The sequence below is a fragment of the Psammomys obesus genome, unplaced genomic scaffold, assembly GCF_907164565.1.
Source record: "Psammomys obesus unplaced genomic scaffold, mPsaObe1.curated_primary_1811, whole genome shotgun sequence".
Lineage (NCBI taxonomy): Eukaryota > Metazoa > Chordata > Mammalia > Rodentia > Muridae > Psammomys > Psammomys obesus.
In genome coordinates, this window is record NW_026591497.1 from 39,395 (window position 1) to 58,955 (window position 19,561).

General features: G+C 47.3%; 2 protein-coding genes across 5 annotated transcripts in view; one reads left to right on the top strand and one right to left on the bottom strand.

Moving 5' to 3' along the window:
- P2rx6 (purinergic receptor P2X 6) overlaps positions 1-6,597 on the bottom strand; it is a 9,619-nt gene extending 3,022 nt beyond the window's left edge. For 2 of the 4 annotated variants that reach the window (XM_055610288.1, XM_055610287.1), the window contains exons 1-8: positions 6,404-6,597; positions 5,691-5,841; positions 3,684-3,755; positions 1,164-1,239; positions 878-971; positions 726-806; positions 504-645; positions 308-417 (exon numbers count right to left, since the gene is read on the bottom strand). In XM_055610288.1, coding sequence (XP_055466263.1) covers positions 308-417; positions 504-645; positions 726-806; positions 878-971; positions 1,164-1,239; positions 3,684-3,755; positions 5,691-5,841; positions 6,404-6,543 — 866 coding nt within the window. In that variant the 5' untranslated portion in view covers positions 6,544-6,597. The remainder of the gene's footprint in view (positions 1-307; positions 418-503; positions 646-725; positions 807-877; positions 972-1,163; positions 1,240-3,683; positions 3,756-5,690; positions 5,842-6,403) is intronic. The other 2 variants (XM_055610291.1, XM_055610290.1) reach the window with 1 other exon arrangement.
- A 773-nt stretch (positions 6,598-7,370) lies between these two features.
- The window catches only part of Lrrc74b (leucine rich repeat containing 74B), a 12,711-nt gene continuing 520 nt past the window's right edge, over positions 7,371-19,561 (top strand). Inside the window, 9 exon segments of the mRNA XM_055610265.1 lie at positions 7,371-7,388; positions 7,391-7,566; positions 8,196-8,328; positions 8,815-9,040; positions 9,513-9,640; positions 11,208-11,323; positions 15,330-15,399; positions 16,400-16,408; positions 16,877-16,972. Coding sequence (XP_055466240.1) covers positions 7,371-7,388; positions 7,391-7,566; positions 8,196-8,328; positions 8,815-9,040; positions 9,513-9,640; positions 11,208-11,323; positions 15,330-15,399; positions 16,400-16,408; positions 16,877-16,972 — 972 coding nt within the window.

Genomic DNA, 19,561 nt, shown 5'->3' on the forward strand with positions numbered 1-19,561 from the left:
TTCCTTCCTTCCTTCCTTCCTTCCTTCCTTCCTTCCTTCCTTCCTTCTATCTCTTCACAGCAATAAAACCCTAACTGAGACACCAGGTCAAAGGTATATGAATATTTGCCCACCAGTAGAAATTTTTCCACAGTCTATACTGAGCAGTTGAGTGAAAGAAAATGGAGTGGAGCCCAGAGACTGGGGCTCCCACAGGACCCTTTGTACATACAGCAGAGATCCTGAGGTCTGAGCTAGGAGTGCTCTGCTCTGGTGGTCACTGGAGGTCAGGAACAGCAATCCAGCACTAGGGAAGTGAGGGCCATACCTGAAGTTGTACCCCCTCTCCTGCAGCTGGAAGGAGTACTGGGGACAGCAGTCAGAGCCTCGGGAGTCCAGGTTGCAGTCCCAATGAATGTTGACACCCACGGCACCACCCTGCACACAACGCATTTCTGTTCCACCAGTAGATGAGCCTGAGACCCTATCCCTGTGCTGCAAGAACTCTGCCCCACATGACTCACCAGCAATGCCAGGTCCTCAAAGTCCCCTCCAGCCATGGCCACAAGGTCTCCGATGCAGAACACTGGACAGTATGGGCTAGAGTGTGGATCATAGAGACATTGCTTGAAGTAGGTGCTGTCCCGTGTATCTAGGGCATTGGTTCTAGAAAAGACAGTGATAGAGATCATATGAACCAAGAGGCATGGAGGATCTGGGCTCAACCAAGGCCTGCCCATGCTTACTTGGAGAAGTTAAACTTGCTGAAGGTGACAGTGTTTTTGATGAAGAGCGTGAAGTTCTTGGCCTGAATCAGCAGGGGCTTCCTGGAGGTAAATGGTATACTGACATTGTTTTGCTTATCCTGGGACCCTGCCTTGGGGGAGAGGAGACTTACCTGGGCATAGCACCACTCTCCACCGGGCACCAGCTCCAGATTTCACAGGTCCTGTGGGTTGCGTTGAACGCCACACACTGACCCGTTTTTATGCCTTGAAAACACAAAACGAGCTCCAAGGCCTCAATTCTCCATGGGTCTCAAGGAGGGTGTGGGGTATGGGCTTGTTGGCAGAGTGACATGGTGCACAAACAAACACAGCAGGGCCTGCATTTGGGGACTACCCAGTATGCCCTCCCTTTTCCGTGTTTTAACAGAGGCACCAAGGGACGAAGCCCATAGTTACCATGGCTGTGCGTCCCCGTCTCCCCTTCAGGGCAGTCTTCGTCAGCCCAGCAGTTAGCCAGAGGAACAGAAGGATGCTGAAGTAGGTAAGAGAGACCCTAGTCATCAACAGCACAGGGGGATGCCTCCTTTTTGAGACATGGCATCACAGACTACAAAGACAAGACCCTTACGATACCTCCCAGGATACCGTGGGTTTGGAAGCATAGGGAAAGTGCAAACAAACTGTAAGCTTGGAGAGAAGGACCATCAGCCACCTGGATGGTGGTACAGGGCTGTATTTCAAGAGCAGAGTGCTGCTCACTTGACAGCTTTGTCCCTAACAGGTCACTGAGTTCCAGCTCTTCTGTCCAATGGGAATAACAGAGCAGGGGGTGGTGCTAAAGAGCCATAGGACAAACTGGTGGTGATCAGTATATGGTAGGTGTAGCATGGGCCAATGAGCAGGGTGTAAGGTCACAGGGACACAAGTAGAAAAGACACACCCGTGCAAACACACACATATCCACACGCACACACACACTTGCTTAGGGTCTTTTCTGCCAAATGTGAACACTGTGTCTATATAAGGCCAAAGGGTCATGGGGGAAAGGTAAGTGAGCTTCCTGGGGGTCCCCAACCTAAGAGAAGAAGGCAGCCTTGAGTTTCAGAACCCTAATGGAGGTTCAGCTTATGGGGAACTCCAGGAGGATCACAGTGCCATGGAAGCAAAAATGGCTGAGGGATTGAAAGGCCATGGAGGAGACTTAGGACTTTCCTAAGTGAAGGATGGGACTATGATCCAGTGCAGAGATCAGAGTACAGCCACTTTATCTACGCTGCTGTCCCAGCTGTGTCTATGTCTCCAACTCCTTCAACCAGACTCCATGATGAGATGTAAGCACCTCAACCTAGAAGCCCAAGTGATGAGAGATGGAGGGTCTATACCATGCACTCGTTCTGGCTACCTTCTGCTCAGACATCAACTCTAGCTTTTTAGCAGGACTCAGAGGGTCCATGAGATCCTGGGTTGTCCTTTTTGTAACCCAGCCCAAGTCTATGCTCCAGCCACAGCAAGCGCTGTGTATCCCCAGGGATACCTCACCCCCTCACACAGCCTGGGCCTCTGTCCATGATGCTCCCCCTGTTTGGCATCCTGCTGTAGCCACACTGATCCAGATCACCAGCTCCTTTAGTATTTAGTCCATGCACTGCCTTAAGTCTCCCCAACTGTGGCCGCTGCCCTCTGTGGGCATCATGGAACCTACCACCTTGGCTGGACCATAACTGCAACTTGAGATAGAGAGGGTTGGAGTTCTGCCAGCCCAGCCCAGGGCCTAGCCTAGATGCTGTGGGGCGCAGGGTGGGATGTCATGAAAGGTTTGCAGAAGGACATGACACTCAGGATTTTTTAGTACATGCTAGGAGGAACCAGGTAACGAATCTTCCAAGAAGAGCTGGCAGGAACTCTGGTTATTCTCAGGAAACCTGGTCATGATAAGTTCACAAGAAGAACCAGAAGCCTCAGACAGGGAAAGGGGAAGAGCTGTGTACTTTCTCTAAATGGGCGTGTAGGTTTGGTGACATTGTAGAGCTGCCTACATGCTAAACCTGGAATCACTGTCTTCTAAGCATCTGGAGGTGGGAATACTGTTTGGGTTCCCTGAGGGAGAGTCATCCTTTGTATACATACATCACCTCCTTTGTGGATAGGCGTCAACCATGGACATGTGACATCCTCTGAGACTGTGGCGTGACCAAATACCAGAGTGTGGAAGCCCAGCCAAGCAGAGGTTAGCCTTGAGTGCAATGCATTTATATGGAATGGGTCCTAACTGCCCACACAAACGCCACGGTTGGTGCGAGCTAGTGTGCCCTTTGAAAGATGGTCTGGAACGTCCCCAGACAAAGGGAAAAGGTAAGATTGGGGGCCCGTGGGTAGGTGCTTGCATTTCTTCATGAGAAGCAGATAAGAATGAGGCAGAAAGCTCAAACATGAACACAGTTGGGCTGGAAAACACCTAGTGATCATAAATTACCTGAAAGCAAAGGCAGAGGTGTGCTAGCTTGTCCCCCAGATGAAAGCTGACTCAAGATACACTAATAAAGTGAAGAGCTGATCTTTCAGCCTTGCCTTTTTCCATTAATGCCCACCTGAGCATGTACCTGGCTGGAACCCAGAGGCAGGACTAGCATGGTAAAGAGACTGGACATTTTCATGGAATCGTCCCACTCAGATCTGATGCTGTATAGGTTGGAGATCCCAAGGCTCCTCAGATACTGTGCAGGTAACCTATACTTAGTACCCTTGGGCAAGTGACTAAAATCTGTGGAATCCCAATCATCTGTTTGGTGGGAATTATATTATTCCTGGTGGACAGTAGATGTAAAAACTCAATGAAGTGACTTCTAGAAAGGTTTAGCCCTTTGCCTCCAATAGACATAGCAAGCTCAAACCGTAGCCTTGAGCTATGTGTGATGGAGAGTGGAGGTAAGGTAGTGGAGGAAGAAGGGGTGTGTTAGAGGCTCTAGACAAACTTACCTCTGGGCACCTGCCCTGGACTTGAGCTGGTGTCACAAGGAAATTGGTTACCAGGAAGAAAACATTCTCTCCCTAGAAGGTAAAGCTGGAGGTTGGCATCTGCTGAGCTGCACCAGCCAAGGCGCTAGACATTGACAGCCTGTTTTGTTTGCTTTTTGTTGTTGTCAATGCTGGAGATAGAACCCAGGATCTCAGGCATGCTAGGCCAGTGCCCACTGAGGTATAGCCCAGCCTGGGTAGTCTGGATTTTGTAGGGATAGTTCTTGGCCCCATCTAGTTACCAACTTCGTCCTGCAAAAAAGTGGCATCCACAGCAGGTGAAGCTGGCTAGGCTTATGGCCTTTCCTGAGCCCAGGAAATGTTGTGCCTCTATCCACACCTTTAGTACAAGTTTCATTTCCAATTCTCATGTGCTCAACCCCAAGTAGGGACAGAGAGGGTCTGCTGATTTCAAGTGGAACAGCGTTGGTGCAGCAGGAAGTGTGTGTGCGGTACCACCTGGAGCCCAAACATGGCCACGGTGATGCAGTTGCCAATGCTGCCATAAGTACCCTCACTTACACACCCACAGGGAACCACAATTACTCATTGGCTCACTGAACTAATCCGTAATGGAATTGGCTCATTGTTGGTGCCCTGCCTGGGATAAACAGACATCTGTTTGTGTCACCTCAGGAAATGTAACATGTAAGCTAGTAATTGGGGCTAAATCAGGTATGTGGAGGTAGAAGGGAAGAAGGGGCTCCTGAGTGACATGGCTGGAAGGAGTTAGATTGCACTCTGGCAGGCAAAGATAGGGAAAGGGGCAGTGCAAACACTACAAGATGGTGAGCTCTCAACTTCTTCCTCACCACTCCTCGCCAAGACAAAGGCTCAGTAAGTTTTTTGTTTTGTTTTGTTTTGTTTTGTTTTGTTTTGTTTTGTTTTGTTTTCCTTTTCTGCCCAAAGGGTCCTCGTCTGGAGAACAATCTAGACCAGTCTAGTTATGTTCAAAGCTGGTCCTGAACATGTCTCAGCTTGCACCAACCCATGGACTCATCAGGGTCCTCTTTTAAGTTGATCATCCAAAATTCAGGGACAGGTACCTGTTCTATCACACCATAAATATTTAAGAACAGCAGTCTTCCAAGGAGAAAGGATTTTTAATTTCTGGGTGGTGGACATTTTCACTTTTAATGAGACATTTATTTGCTGTGTCTGTGAGTTATTTCCTGCTTTTAATTCTTTTTTTCTTTTGAGGTTTGTTTTTGTTTTTGTTTGTTTGTTTGTTTTTATGTTTTGTTGTGTTTCAAGACAGGGTTTTTCTGTGTAGTCCTGGCTCTCCTGGAACTTGTTCTGTAGACCAGGCTGGCCTCAAACTCAAAAGTCCAGCAGCCTCTACCTCCCAAGTGCTGGAATTAAAGGCGTGTGCCACCACTGCCTGACTGAGCAGTTTTACTTAACTATTTAATGAATATGTATGTGTGTTCTTGGTCAGCTGAGTCATCTCTCCAGGCCCTTCTCTCTCATTCTTTTATCAGTGGAAAAAATGAACTTGACCTAAGATCCCTGACTGATAACAAGGGGACGTTAGAAAAACCAAACCCTGAGCTCCCACCCTCTACCTTTTACTTCCAAAACATAAATCTTGAGCCTAAGATATTTCAGTTCTTCTCAGGCATATCTCTGTGTGGGGTGTGGGGTGGTGGGTAGGATGAGAGGGGTTTTTTTGTGTGTGTACATGTTACTAGGGCTTGAAGCTACAGGAGCTATGCATGCCAGGCAAGCACCCCACCACTCTAACCTTCCTCTTTTTAAGGAAATTCTATAGGCATCAGCTTCCTGACTTGAAAAGCTATACAACCCTGAAAGTCTTTTCCTCAGACTGACTCAGCACTCTGGGAGGCCCCTACCAGAGCCCTTCACCCGCCCTCTGGCATCACAGGCAGCCTATGCATCTCATGCGCAGCAGCTGCACGGCTGCCGAAGGGCTCTGGCTTCTTCCAGCAGCACTGGGGACCTACCTACCTGTACTGGCTTCACGAAGTCAGCCACATCCCAGAGCTGGTTCTCCAGTTCCTTAATCCGGACTACAGAAACCCCCTTGAGTTTGGTGATGACAGAGATCTGTGGGTCCAAGTCCCATTCCTGGTAGCCTTTTTTGGCCAAGAGGGCCCACCTAGGGAGAGGATGATGGACAGTGTAATGTGAGCAGGTGAGGAGTGGCTGGGCCCACAACATGAAGCCCTCTTGGTATACTCCAGAGGCTCCCAGATCAGCATGGAGAGCCTCCACCTTCTGTCTAACCACACCTCTTGCCCCCGATCCCAGAGCAGGTAGAGCTCTCAGAGGGAGCTGTCCACCACGGCCACTCTTCACATGCCATTGCCTCCCATACTCAGCAAACCCAACTCCCCGCTCAAAGACTCTTCAGACACAAGCCTAGTAGTCTCTCTGGGAGCCTTGGTGCTCTTTTGCTCACACATGCAAAGAATTATTGCCTTCCTACTGCAGATGTGCACAGAGACCAAGATAAATCTGGGAACAAAGTCCCTTATATGGGCACATGGCTTCTTCTGCTATCCTCTAATGGACTAAAATCCCTCTTACTGACTACTTACCTGCCCATGCCCCAGTCCCACTCTCCCACCAGCTAGAATTCTCAGAAGCCAGCTTTTAGCTCTCAGCCAGCAGGCCAGACACTACACTCTGCAGCCAGCCTGGCCAGGAGCTGTTCTTACCCTATAACATAGGCCACCACTCCCAGCTGCAGCAGCCTCTGAGAGACGCCCACCCGGCAATTCCTGGTCATCACATATTTCTCTGTCTTGTAATCCAGAAACCCCCAGCTCACGAGTGCCGCTACAACTGCAGGAGCCATTTCCCAGCTTCTGCTGGCCAATGGTTCATGAGTCAGCAGGCAGCTTCAGCAGCAGCTGAACTGGAGGCAAAGCAGCCATGAATGGGATCCAGGCCAGTGTTGTTAAAGGGACATCTCCAATTTGGCAGGATCTGGCTTCTGGCTCAGTCCCAAACCCCAGATGATCTAGCTGGCCCCCATCCTGTCCAGAGTTCTTGGGTTGGACCCTATGCATACAGAGAGGAATAACCCTGTCCCTGACTACCCATTCAGCTTCTTTATAGGGTGACCAACATGAAGCAGATGCCCAGAGAAGGGGGCTCTGAGCTCAAAACTGCAGATTCCAAAGTGCAACAGTACAAGTTGATTTTGAGAGATGTCCCTGCTTGTGAAGCACCATAGCAACAGCTAGATCTTGAAAGAAAGCTGAGACCGTGAGGCGGTGAGTGATGGCATATCTGTGGCTCCAGAGAAAAACTATTGCTAGGCTACAGGTCTTTCCTAGAGCCACCTCCTGCCCCAAAGCACAGTAACTAAAACACAAGAAAAAACTGGGAAAATCCACAAAAGGAACATGAAGGAGGTGACCACCCCAAGCATAGCAGCGGTGTGTGAGGTAATCAGCCCTGGTGAGGAGCATGCCAAGGCAATGGTGCTTCTGCAGCCACAAATTACACCCGGTTGCCCGGACGACCACGGATGGGAGGAAGAAGGCGCTGTTACTGGCCCCCGTGACCACCTGTTGCCTGTAGCTCAGATCTGATTAGTCAAGCAGCTGAAGGGAACACCCACGTCCCTGGGAAGCATTCTAGGTGGAGAGCTGTGGGGACTGGGAAGTAAGAATGAAAATGAAGGGTCCCTGCAAGGAGCCTCGAAGAACGAAGATCAAGACGGTGATGCAGCAGCCACTGAACATCAAACAGAGGTCCTGGAGCACAAGGATTTGCGGACCACAGGTTCACACTCTGCTCTGGAAACAGAAGGTGCCTCATCCTCCCCATGGGGTTCTGGTTGGACTCCTCAATTGGCCATCTTCCTGCAAAGGTGGTGGGAGGGCAGCTGGCATGGGACCACACCATTCTGTGAGGATGCGTTCCTCACTGTCAACAGCTGACCCCCAAGCCCCTTGCCCTCCTGAAGCCATGAGAAGGCCCAATATTTAGAACTGTCTTCCAGAATAACCTATAAATGAAACACCCTGACAGGCAATTGGAAGGGTTCAGGGCTGGGTGTTCCAACCTATAGGAAGAACTTAGCTAATGAATGTATTGAAATTAGAATTATTTCCAACACTCCACCCCCAAGGTGTTTATAGGGATTATGACCTGTGGGCTGAGAATGTAACTCAGTTGGTAGACTGCTTGCCTAGCATGCTTGAAACCTGGGTTCAAGTCTATCCTTAGCAAGTTGGAGGCCAACTTTGGTGATGGTGGTGGGGTGTGATCTGTGATGCCTGGAATTGGTGGGGTGAGACCAGCATGCTTTTCAGCATTAGGCAAATTCTCCCTTTGTCCCTGACTAGCTTGCCGGCTTCAAAAAAAAGACTTCTTTTCAGCCTTGGAGCCTTCATCTGGAATATATGCATAGTAGCAGCAGATGAAATGGCAAGGACAGGGAAGGGCCTGGGCCAATGAACAATCCTCCTCTGTGTCCCATCTGCCATTGGGCACTAGGCTTGGAGAACTGGTTCTGGCTACCCACTATCTGGAGTCATGCCAAGCTTGTGGTGTTGTGCTGGCTTCTTGTCTTCTGTGCCAAGGTAATGCCTCAGAAATGAACCTTTGGCACAGTGGCCTGGGACCCCAGGTATCTGCTGAGGGACACTGAAACTAGGCTTGGTAGGAAGGATAAAGGAGACAGTGGCCATCTTGTCTGTGAGTCCATCTCACAAATGCAGAGCCTTCCTCTGTGCCATGCTTTCAGCCCGTAATGTGGTGATCAGAGCAGCACCACTTAGCTCTCTGGGCTGTGGCAAATGTCAAAGAAAATGGCAGAAGTGGACCTGAGTGAGTATCTGAGCTCACACTCCCTAGCAATAGAACACACAGGGATGCTGTGTTGTTACAAGATACCAGTCATCAACAGGGTGGTTGTTCCTCTACCACAGCATTTTTCACAGACAATCATGAGACCAGAGATCCAAGGTGACCCAACCAATGGGTGACAGAGCTGCCATCATGCCAACCCTAGATAATCAGATTGCAAAGCCCCTTCTTTTCCTCAGGCCTGGAGGTTTGTGAGGTTTAGGGAAGTGCAAGAGGGTGGTCCTGGGCTGTGGGTCCCATTGACCAGAAAGTGCTGCTGCCCTCAGATGTGAACCTGTCAGAGAATCAGACTGGAGCTGCAGGGCTGCAGACTACATGTATTGGCCTGGCCTTAAACCCAGCTGTAGAGAAGCTGCAATAGGAAGGGAATGGCCTGCAGGAACAGGCTGCCCAGCACCTTGCTGCTCTCCTGATGCTTCACACAGGCCTGAAATCCCTAGATCTCAGCTACCATCAGCTCAATGATCTGGCAGGTCATAGTTGTTCTGGGCAGTCATGGGTCATGAGTACTTATTGCTCACTGGTGGTGGGGGTGGGAGGATGCCGGGTGGGCAAGACCACACCCATTTCTGCCGGAGAATATTCCTGTGCTGGTTTCCTTCCGCTCACCATTCCACCTTTGGCTGTTCTTCCACTCCAGCCCCACAGAACTCAATTAACCCCAGGCACATCTCACTGCTCCCTGCAGTGGGGCTGTATCTATGAACAAAACAAATTTCCTGACTTCAAGAAATGTACACTAACAAGACCACTCTCGGTAACCAGTGGTCTTCCAAGAGAAACAATGCATGGTTCTAGAGACAGGTGGATGCTTAAGTGGAAATTTACGTGTGGGGTGGAAAGGAGGCAGCCATGGCAAGATCATGAAGCTGATGAACTCTGAGCGTGCAGGCCTGTTTCCTAGATTGGCAGGCACCAGTGTAACCAGTTGGGCTGGTGATCCAGGGGAGAGTGACCAGGCTGTGGTTTGGAAAGGAAGCAGAGACGATATGCCTACAGATCGTAGCAGAACGTATGAAGATTCTGTTCCAAGTCCTTTTGCAAAAAGGGCTGTGGCAGGTCTCAATGGTAAGGTACTTGTCCTGTGTGTGTGATTTGATTTCACTCACTCTGGGGCAGGGGAGGGCGAGGGGAAGCTAAGTCCTATGAAAGAATTGGGACGGCTGCCTGGATCCAGTCATTGTCTCCCCAGCCCTTTGCACGGGCTGTGTGTCACTCACCTCTTAACGTGCCAGCCAACTATACAAATTGAAGAGAGGCATACCTATGGGCCTAACTATTTGGAAGAATGGTTGAGCCCAAAAACGTGGGGAGGGGGCAGCCTGGAGCATGGAAGGGTCACCCAGGCCCTGCTTTAGGAGTTTCTGGCATCTGGATAAGCTGAAGCAAATTCCTCTTTTTAAACATTTGTTTTTATTTGTATTCTGTGTACATGTGTGTGAGAGTGTGTGCCACATATGTGTGGGTGCCTGTGGAGGCTAGAAGAGGATTTCCCATCCTTTGTGGTAGGAGTTGTGAGCCATCCAACATGAGTGCTGAGAACTGAACTCAGGTCCTCTGGAAGAGCAACGGGTGCTCTTAGCTGTTGAAACGCTTCTCCTGCACCTGAAACAGTTTCTTAGATGCCCATGTATCTATATTGTAGTAGATAGTTTTGTAGATTTCAGCTTTTTATCATTTGGGCCTATGGCTGAGCAAACACTAGAGAAAAGCCACTCAACTGGAAGCAAAGAGGCAAATGGGAAGAGACTGGAGTCACACGGTTTCCTTAGGAGAACCCCCACTGGCCTACCATTCCTGCCTCTTTTCCAGCACAGCCACGCCAGACTTGGAGGACTCAGACTCTACCAATAGCAACTTGCTGGAATGCCCAGCCAACCTCACAGTTCTTATAGTACCTGCTCAGCCACACACACACAACAGCAGCAGCAGAGCAGCAACAACAACAGCAGCAGCAGCAGCATCTATTTCCTCCTGCCCCTACCCCAGCTCCAGCATCAACTCAGCTGCTTTTCCCTCTGTTGGACTAAGAGTTCTTACTAACACTGTTGCATGACCTCTGCTCACTGTCCTTTGCCATTGCTCAGGCTGTCCTGGGCTCTGAGGCCCATCAAGATGTGAACTCACATCTTTACTTTTGTTTGTTGTTTGTTTGGTTTTGTTTTTTTTTTTAACTTTTATTAATTACACTTTATTCACTTTGTATCCCCCCATAAACTCCTCCCTTCTCCCCTCCCGATCCCACCCTCCCTCCCCCTTCTTCATGCATGCCCCTCTCCAAGTCCACTGATAGGGGAGGTCCTCCTCTCCTTCCTTCTCATCTCAGTCTATCAGATCTCATCAGGAGTAGCTGCATTGTCATCTTCTGTGGCCTGGTAAGGCTGCTCCCCCCTCAGGGGGAGGTGATCAAGGAGCAGGCCAATCAGATTATGTAAGAGACAGTCCCTCTTCCCATTACTATGTAACCCACTTGGACACTAAACTGCCTTGGGCTGTGCAGGGGTTCTAGGTTATCTCCATGCATGGTACTTGGTTGGAGTATGACTCTCTGGGAAGACCCCTGTGTTCAAATTTTTTGGTTCTGTTGCTCTCCTTGTGGAGTTCCTGTCCACTCCAGATCTTACTATTTTTGTGTTCTAGGCAAATATATTCTTGAAAGTTCTAGACATCTCTCATAACAGCTTTGGAGACGCTGGAGCTTCTACAATAGATGAGGTCCTCAAGGCCAACAACATGTTGGAAGAACTAAATATGAGGTGAGAAGAAAGAGGTGCTGTTCTTGGGGCCACACACAGTGATCTGGCTGCTGCTCGCAATGCATCACGTGGCTTGAGCCTCAATCCTACAGCACTCAGCTCTGTCCCTCCCTCTCAAGGTCATTGCTTGGGAGCCAGGGATGGAGCTCAGTTGGTAGAGTGTGTGTCTAGTGTGTGTGGAGGCTGTGGGTTCATGCCCCGACATCACAGAAATCAGGAATGGCATCATACTCCTGGTTCTGTTTCTGTCGCTGTGATGGAACACTCTGACCAAAAGCAACTCTAAAGGAGGACTCTACACAGCTCACAACACAGGCTGCAGTTCAGCATCTCGGAGAATCACACCCATGCAATCGAGAGCAGAAGGCAATGGCTGCTCCATGCTGCTGCTGGCTGCTATCTTCACAGTCTATCTGTGGTGCCACATTCAGGGTTAATCTTCCCACATCAAGCAACAATCAGGACAAGCTCCAAAGACACGATGGAGGCCAACCTGATCTAGATGATTCCTCCCAGGAGATTCTCTTCCAGGTAATTCTAGATTGTGTCAAGTTGACAAGAAAAGCTGACCAGCCCAAGCCATCCTTTAACTTGGCACACACGGTAAGCTTTAATTTCCCAGCCATCGTCCCCAAAGCTTCGTGTTTATTTTACAATGTAAACTATAGTCCTGAAGATTTCCAATACTCCCAGGGCTAGAGAGAGAGCTCCGTAGTTAAGAGCACTTGTTGCTTTTGCAGAGAACCTAGATTTGGTCCCCTACACCCACATGGTAGCACACAAGAATCCATAACGCTAGTTCCAGAAGATCTGAAGCTGCTTCTGCTCTCCATGGGCACAAGGTACACAAGAGGTTCACATACGTGCGTGCAAGCGAAATGCTTACATACATAATTTTTTTTTTTAAATCCAACACTTTAAACATCCAAGATCTCTTTGAAAGACCAAAATCTCCTTGAAAATCCAAAGTCTGTTGGGGGTGGAAAGATGGCTTGGGGGTTTGGAGCATGCGCTTATACCCTGTTTTTGCAGAGCACCCAAGTTGCTTCTCGGCACCCCTATCAGGTTGCTCCCATTGCCTGCAACTCCAGCTTCTGGGGTAGGAGGTGCCTGATGGCTTCTTCTGAGTGCCTCGGGTGTTTGCACCCAAACCTAACTTAAACAAATAAAAAAAAAAAAAAAACAGCCTTTAAGAATCCAGAATCTGCAACTGGATTCCTATAAAATCAAAAGCAAACTACATTCGTAAACATTTTTTTTGTACCTACTAAGCCTTTATTTGAGTCCTATAATGTCACTGACAATTTTTTTTATAGCTACACACTTTAACCTTTTTATTATAGACATTTCAGACATACACAAAAATAGAAAGAATGTCATAGTTGAACCCTTGTAAGTCACTTCACCATGCTTTTACAATAACCAGCTCATGATAAATTTATGTATATTTACACATGCAATATACATTAAAGAAGTTAGATGTTAAACTACAGGAGATTGTTTAAACATAGTATGACATACCCACTAAATAGAATTGTTGAGACATTAAGATCTTTATGAAGATCTTAGAACGGCATGGACTATGCTATCTATATTTCATAAACCTTCTTATTCCAAGGACGGGGGAGTTGAAAGCAATCGCACCTAAGCAAAGTTAAGTCCAGCAGTGTAAATCCAATCCTGTGACTATGTCCACCATTTGAGACTCTTAATCTTCTGGCCTCTAAAAGGCGGAGGCAGCCCCATGTCTTCAGCCCCTCCACCTGCCGCACACACAGCCACCATCCCAGGCTGGTTCCACACCACACCTGCGTCTCTCCTTAGTGGACATCTCCTGTTATACATTTCAAATATTTCTGGGGTCTCCACCGCAACTGAGGCCTCACTGTCATCAGTGCTTCCTGTTGGCCTCGCTGCAGGGACTCTAACACTACACAAGGTGCAAAGCCTCACCTGCTCTCACCTCCTCAATCATGCAACGTCCATGCCTTCAAAACTAGTACCACATGGACTCTACCTCTGAAACTACCAAGGTCTGCCAGCTGGCCTTCTTAGACCAGCTTCTGGTGCCAACCCCAAGAGAACACTTCCGTTTTGTCCCTGAAGCACAGAAGGTCCCACCTCAGCAGTGTTGATCTTTTATTTAGTTATTGTTTGTTTGGTTGGTTGGTTTGGTTGGTTTTTTGAGACAGGGTTTCTTAGGATAGCCCTGGCTGTCCTGGAACTCACTTTGCAGACCAGGCTGGTCTCAGACTCATAGAGATCCACCTGCCTCTGCCTCCCGAGTGCTGGGATTAAAAGTGTGTGCCACTGTGCCTGAGAGCCCACCCGAGAATGCCAACAACTGTAAAAGAAAAACAGCTGTGACTATTCCCATCCTTGAATTAAAGCCAGAGGCAGATAGCTCTCAAAGGGCAGGATAAACTGCTCCAAGATAGTTTTTAAAAAAATAAGGGCAGGGTGAATTGTTTTGAGAAAACTCACAAATGGCCAAAAACTGCAAACAACCAGCTGTAAACTATCTTCACGCTATTCTTGCTGACCAATCAATGTATAGAGCAAAATTGGCTAGATTTTTAAGTATAAAAACCCTGTGCTTTGCATGCTTGGGGTCGTCTCCTGCCTTCGGAGGGGCGACCCTACCACGATTGGAATAAAAAAAACTCTTACTTTTGCATTGAGTTGTGGTCTGTGGGAATTTCTGGGAAGGGCGCAATCTTGAACTCCTGATTCAAGCTGTGAGACCCCAGGTCTTACATGCCCAGCCGGTCTTAAGATGACTCTTTATCCCCAGTGACCAGCACCCTGTTGTCCCAATGAACATGGGGTTCAGTGCAGCGGCCCTGACCTCTTTTACATTCACAGCTGATTCTTCATCCCCAGTGATCAGCACACACAGATTCTTAGCCAAAATATACCAATGCAAAAGTCTTTGCTCCTTTCTGAAATGTGATCTGGGGTTTCATTGCTGCTGGCATTTCAGCATTACTGCCTTCCAAGCCCCTCGAGAACTACCCTACTAAGCTCTGCAAATAAAACACAGTGGCTTTTCCAGTCTCAAATTGCAATGTCTTCCAAACATGTAAACTGAGCAGTTAGGAAGTAGGGACAGGAAAAATCAAAAGTTCAAGGTCATCCTCAGTTTTATAGGCTGGAGTACATAAGACTATCTTTAGAGAGAGACAGAGACAGAGAGACAGATAGAGAGAGAAAGAGAGAAAAAGAGAGGAGGAGAAAGTCAGCACTATGTAGGCCTGGCTTCAAAGACAAAGATTTGGAAGAGGAGGGAGGAGCAGGATCCAGAGTGTACATCGTCATGGTAATGGGTATGTGTTGCCAGCTGGCACAAAGCACACGGGAACATTTTTAGATCTCAAAAGGCCTAGGAGTAACCCCTCATCTCCACAAGGGAGAGGGCACTGTAAGTGTGCTTGCCACCCCTGGGGTAGCATACCCATATTTTAGACATTGACCAGGGCCTGGGCATAAGTAGAGGGTTGTGCTGTGAAACCCAATCTGCCAGATGCAATATCAACTCAGGCAGGGTCTCTGAGGGATTGAGCTCTGCATACTGGAGAGCTGTACTATGAACATATTTTTCTCACTAATGTTAGTGGGATTAAATGTGATAGCTCCATACATGCCTGAAGAGCACATTGACCCTATCTAGCCTCCCTTTATTTTACATATATTTTTTTTAATTTTTTTTTTACTTTCCTCCTCTTCATACTCTTCCCAATCTCTAATAATTACTAGAATATTTCTAGGCTGTTGTTGTTGTTGTTAGTGTTTGTGTATGAGAGAAAAACTTGTTCTTTGCTTTCTCTGTCTGGCTTACTTCACTTAACATAAGGTCCTCCTGTTCTATCTGCTTCAGTTGACATAATACTTCTTCATTCTTCATGGCTGAACTACACACCACATTTTATTCATCCACCCACCTATCAGTGGGCACCTAGGCCAATTTAATGTTTTAAGTATGATGCACATCTCTCTCTTGTTGCAGAAACAACCAAATCTCCATGGCAGGAGCCCTGAAGTTGGGACTGAGTCTGCAAGTCAACCAGACACTGCAGGTTCTTACTTTAAGTTTGAGCCCAATGGAAGAGGCTTCAGCACAGACTCTCTGTGCCTCTCCCAGCAGCCCCTCACTGCAGCGATAGCAGATGGATTGCAGAGCCCAGATAGAAATCTCTGGGACAAGGCCTCCTGGCGTCTTTTGGCCACTCCCTTCCTCTGACTCCTCTTCTTTCCATCCTTTCTGTCTTTCACCTACTCACAGGACTTCCACTAAGTGAGGAAGGCAACCAGCACACCCTCTTGATTTACTTTCACCTTCTCCTCTGTGCTTCTGCTGTCCTTGATAGAAACCAGGGTCAGGTCAGGGGTACCTACTGGCCACAGTTCAGACATGGCTAAGGTTTGTAGCTGGTGGGTGGGCCCCTAGACAGGGAGAGAGCAGAGACAGAAGGGAGGGGGCCAGGTGTGGTGGAGCAAGTCTTAACTGTACCAACACATGTGTGGGAGGGGCAGAGAAGTGGAGGGAGCATCTTCAGCATGGGGGTGGAGTGAACCTGGCTCTGCCAGGGCCCTTAGCATCCCCCTCCTAACTTTGCTCATTAGCAAGTCCATCTGCTGTGACATGGGAACCAAGACGATTTCAAGCTTGCGTCCACATTTTTCAGCTACCTGATAGACAATCTCCAATCACAGTGAGTCCCAGAATCCTACCTGGATGAACTGTTCCCCCTTCTTAGGCTAAAGCAAGGAAAGACTGAGCCCTAGAGCTCACCCTTCCCTCCTCTGAGTCTTTTGCAGAGAGTTCCTACTAGACCCTCCTTCTTCTCACTTCCTTTCCTTGGGTCCTATCAACCTAGTTCACCAGCCCTCTCAAAAACCTGCTGATTTTTCTCAATCAGAAACAAATACACCCTGCTATGAACTTCTTTTTTGTTGTTGTTTTTAGGTTAGTTTTGTTTTGTTTTGTTTTGTTTTGTTTTTAAGGTTTACTTATTTTATGTGTATGTGTGCCTGGGTGTATAGATGTAGCAGGCATCAGATCCCCTGGAACTGGAGTTACAAGTGGTTGCGAGCTGCCCCTTGAGGGCACTTGGTACTGAACCTGGATCCTCTATAAAAGAAGCAAGTATCTTAACTACTGAGCACCTCCTTAGCACCTTTGTGCTTTGTGTGTTTTGTTTGGTTTTTGTTTTAATTTTTTAGAGATTTATCTATGTATGAATGTTTTGCTTGTGTCTATGCACCACATGTATTGCTAGTGCCCTCGGGGGCCAGAAGAAAGTGTCAGATCCTCTGACACTAGTGTTACTGACAGTTGAAAGCCACTATGTAGATGTTGGGAACTGAACTCAGGTCCTCTGGAAGAGAAGCCAGTGTGCTTTGCCACTGAGCCATCTCTCCAGTCCCTAGACTGACCTCTTAACTTGCTGTCTTGAACTGTTAATCCTCCTGCTTCTACCTCCTGAGTGCTGGGGTTATGGACAAGGGCCATCATAAAAGCCTCCAGCATTCTAGTGTGTGCATCTTTCTTAGATTTCCAAGAACCCCATCCAAAGTGAAGGTTGTGTCTGTCTCCTTAAGTCTGTCCAGAACAACAGACTATCTGCCCTGGAATTACTGGGCTTGTCTGTAAGAGCTTCATGTAGCCTCATCTGGGACCTGCCAGTGGCTCTGTGAGCTGCTGACATCTCCATATCAGAGGAATAAAGTGGAAGTTTATGTGCTGCCCTGCCCAGATACACTACCTGATAGACGTGGCTTTCCAACCTATGCACGTGGGTTATCAAGCCTCTCCAGCTGTGTGCTATTGTATGTTGAAGTATATAATTTAAAATTTTATTTTACAGGGATTGCCTTGAATCTCTGAAAGACTTTGAACTTGACAGTCCTTTATTTTATTTTGAGATGGAATCTCGCTATGTAGCCCTGGATTTCCTGGAAATCACTATGTATACCAGGCTGGTCTTGTATACTTGTATTTTTATTCACAGAGATCCACCTGCCTCTGCCCCGCCCCAAGTTCTGGGGTTAAAGGCACCCTACCATACCTGGTTCTTAAACAGTCTTGAGAATGAACTTTTGAAGTTGGACTAAATACATTTTGCGTTGTGATACAGCCACAAGCCCGTGGGAGGTCAGGGAGTGGACTGTGGTGTTTGAACGAGAATGGCCCCCATAGGCTAATGTTTGAATGCTTGGCCCCCAGCTGGTGGAACTGTTTGGGAAGGATTAGAAGGTGTGGCTGAGGTCTGTCACTGGGGGTAGGCGTTGAGGTTTCAAAAACCCACACTATTCCCAATTAACATGGTCTCCCTCTCTCTTGCTTTCTCTCCCCATATCCCTCATGCTTGTGGATCATATGTAAGTACTCAGATACTGCTCAGCACCATCCCTGCCTGCCTGCTGCTATGTTCCCCACCTGACAGTCATGGACTTTAACCCTCAGGAACCGTGAGCTCCAATTAAATGTTTTCTTTATAAGTTGCCTTGGTCATAGTGTCTCTCCACAGCAATAGAAAAGTAACTATGACACCAAGATCCTCTAGGAAAGCTCACAAAGGGAACATGTCAGGGTCACAGTGCAAGTGATATTATGATGACATGATATCATAAACACAAACTCTTTGTTAGAGCACGTGGGAGAAGAATCCCTGATGTCTTCATGTCTGATATAGTAGAGGCAACATAACTGTAGCTTTAGGGGTGTTTAAGCAGAAAGGGCCTTCTGGCTGTCGGGAATACACAGCTACCAAGTTGCAGCCGCAATTTTCCTCAGTGTCCTCATACTTGACTCTTTGTCTGCTGCTGCTGTCAGTATGACCAGCCTATATTTTATCCTCAGCTTTGAAGGGTGTGCTTATAGATCAAGTCAAAGTTTCATCATTATGGAAAGCAGGACAAAAGCTCGCCTACCTTCTCCCATAAATATGAGATAAAAGTTGCCTGTTTTCAGATTGGAAAAGTATTTTTACTTTAGTGAAAAACATTATAAGCAGAAAAAAAAAATCCACTAAATGAATAAAATGCTTTCAAACATTTCAAAAAAAAAAATTGCCTGTGGTGAACTATGCTTTTAATCCTGGCTACTGAATGAGACAGGGGGATGACTTGAGAGAAGTCTTGGCATCATAGTGGCACCCCATATCTATTAATAATTGTGTACTTTTTTTAGGTTAATCTGTTTATTTATTTATCTGCTTATTATGTGTACAAGTTTTTTTTTTTTTCCTGCATGTATGTTCACTGCCTGCATGCTTGGTGCCCAAAGAGGCCAGAATCTCATAAAAATGGAGTTACTGTTGTAAGCTTACTGTTGTAAGCTGCCATGTGAAAGCTGAGAACCAAATTCAGGTTCTCTGCAAAAGCAGCAAGAACTCTTAATTGCGTTTTATACCTTGTCTCAAGAAATAAACAAAAACCACTTAAAATTTGAAATATGGGATGAGATGATAAAACTGTATGAGAGCTGGAAAGATGACTCGGCAGTTAAGAGTACTTTTTGCTCTTGCAGAGGACCGAAGTCCAAGTCCCAGCACCTCCATGGTAGCTCACAATCATCTATAACTTCATCCTAGTTAATCCAATGCCCTCTTCTAGAAATGCTTCTGGTGTACAGGCATACATGCAATCAAAAAACCCATACACATAAAATAGTAAAATAAAAAAGAGGAAAGTGCTTACATGAAAAAAAGACTCTATCACCACTAGTTCTCTTCAACCCATTTGTTTAATTTTTTTATTATGTAATCTAAGCACTTGGGGGCAGGTATAGAATTTCGCAGTTCAGAAGTTCAAGGCTGGTATCAAGTATATAGTGACCTTGAGGCCAGCCTACACTACATGAGACCTTGTCTCAAAACAAAAACAAACAAGAAAAATTGGATTGAAAGCTACACATAGATTAAATATAGTCATCAAATAGCACACATTCATGTAACTAAGCCATGTTAAAAATAGAACATGCCTGTCTTAATTACTTTCCTATGTATTTTGGACTCGTGGTTTCAGAGAGTGAGTCCATGACCATGGAGGCAGGGAGCACAGCAGCAGGCAGGCATGGTGCTGGAGCAGCTGCTGAGAGCTCGCATTCTTGTTCACAAATGTGAGGCAGGAAGAGAGCTAACTGGGAACGATGTGAGATTTTTGAAAGCACAAGCACCCCCACCAATGACACACCTCCTCCAACAAAGCCACACCTCCTCCAACAAAGCCACACCT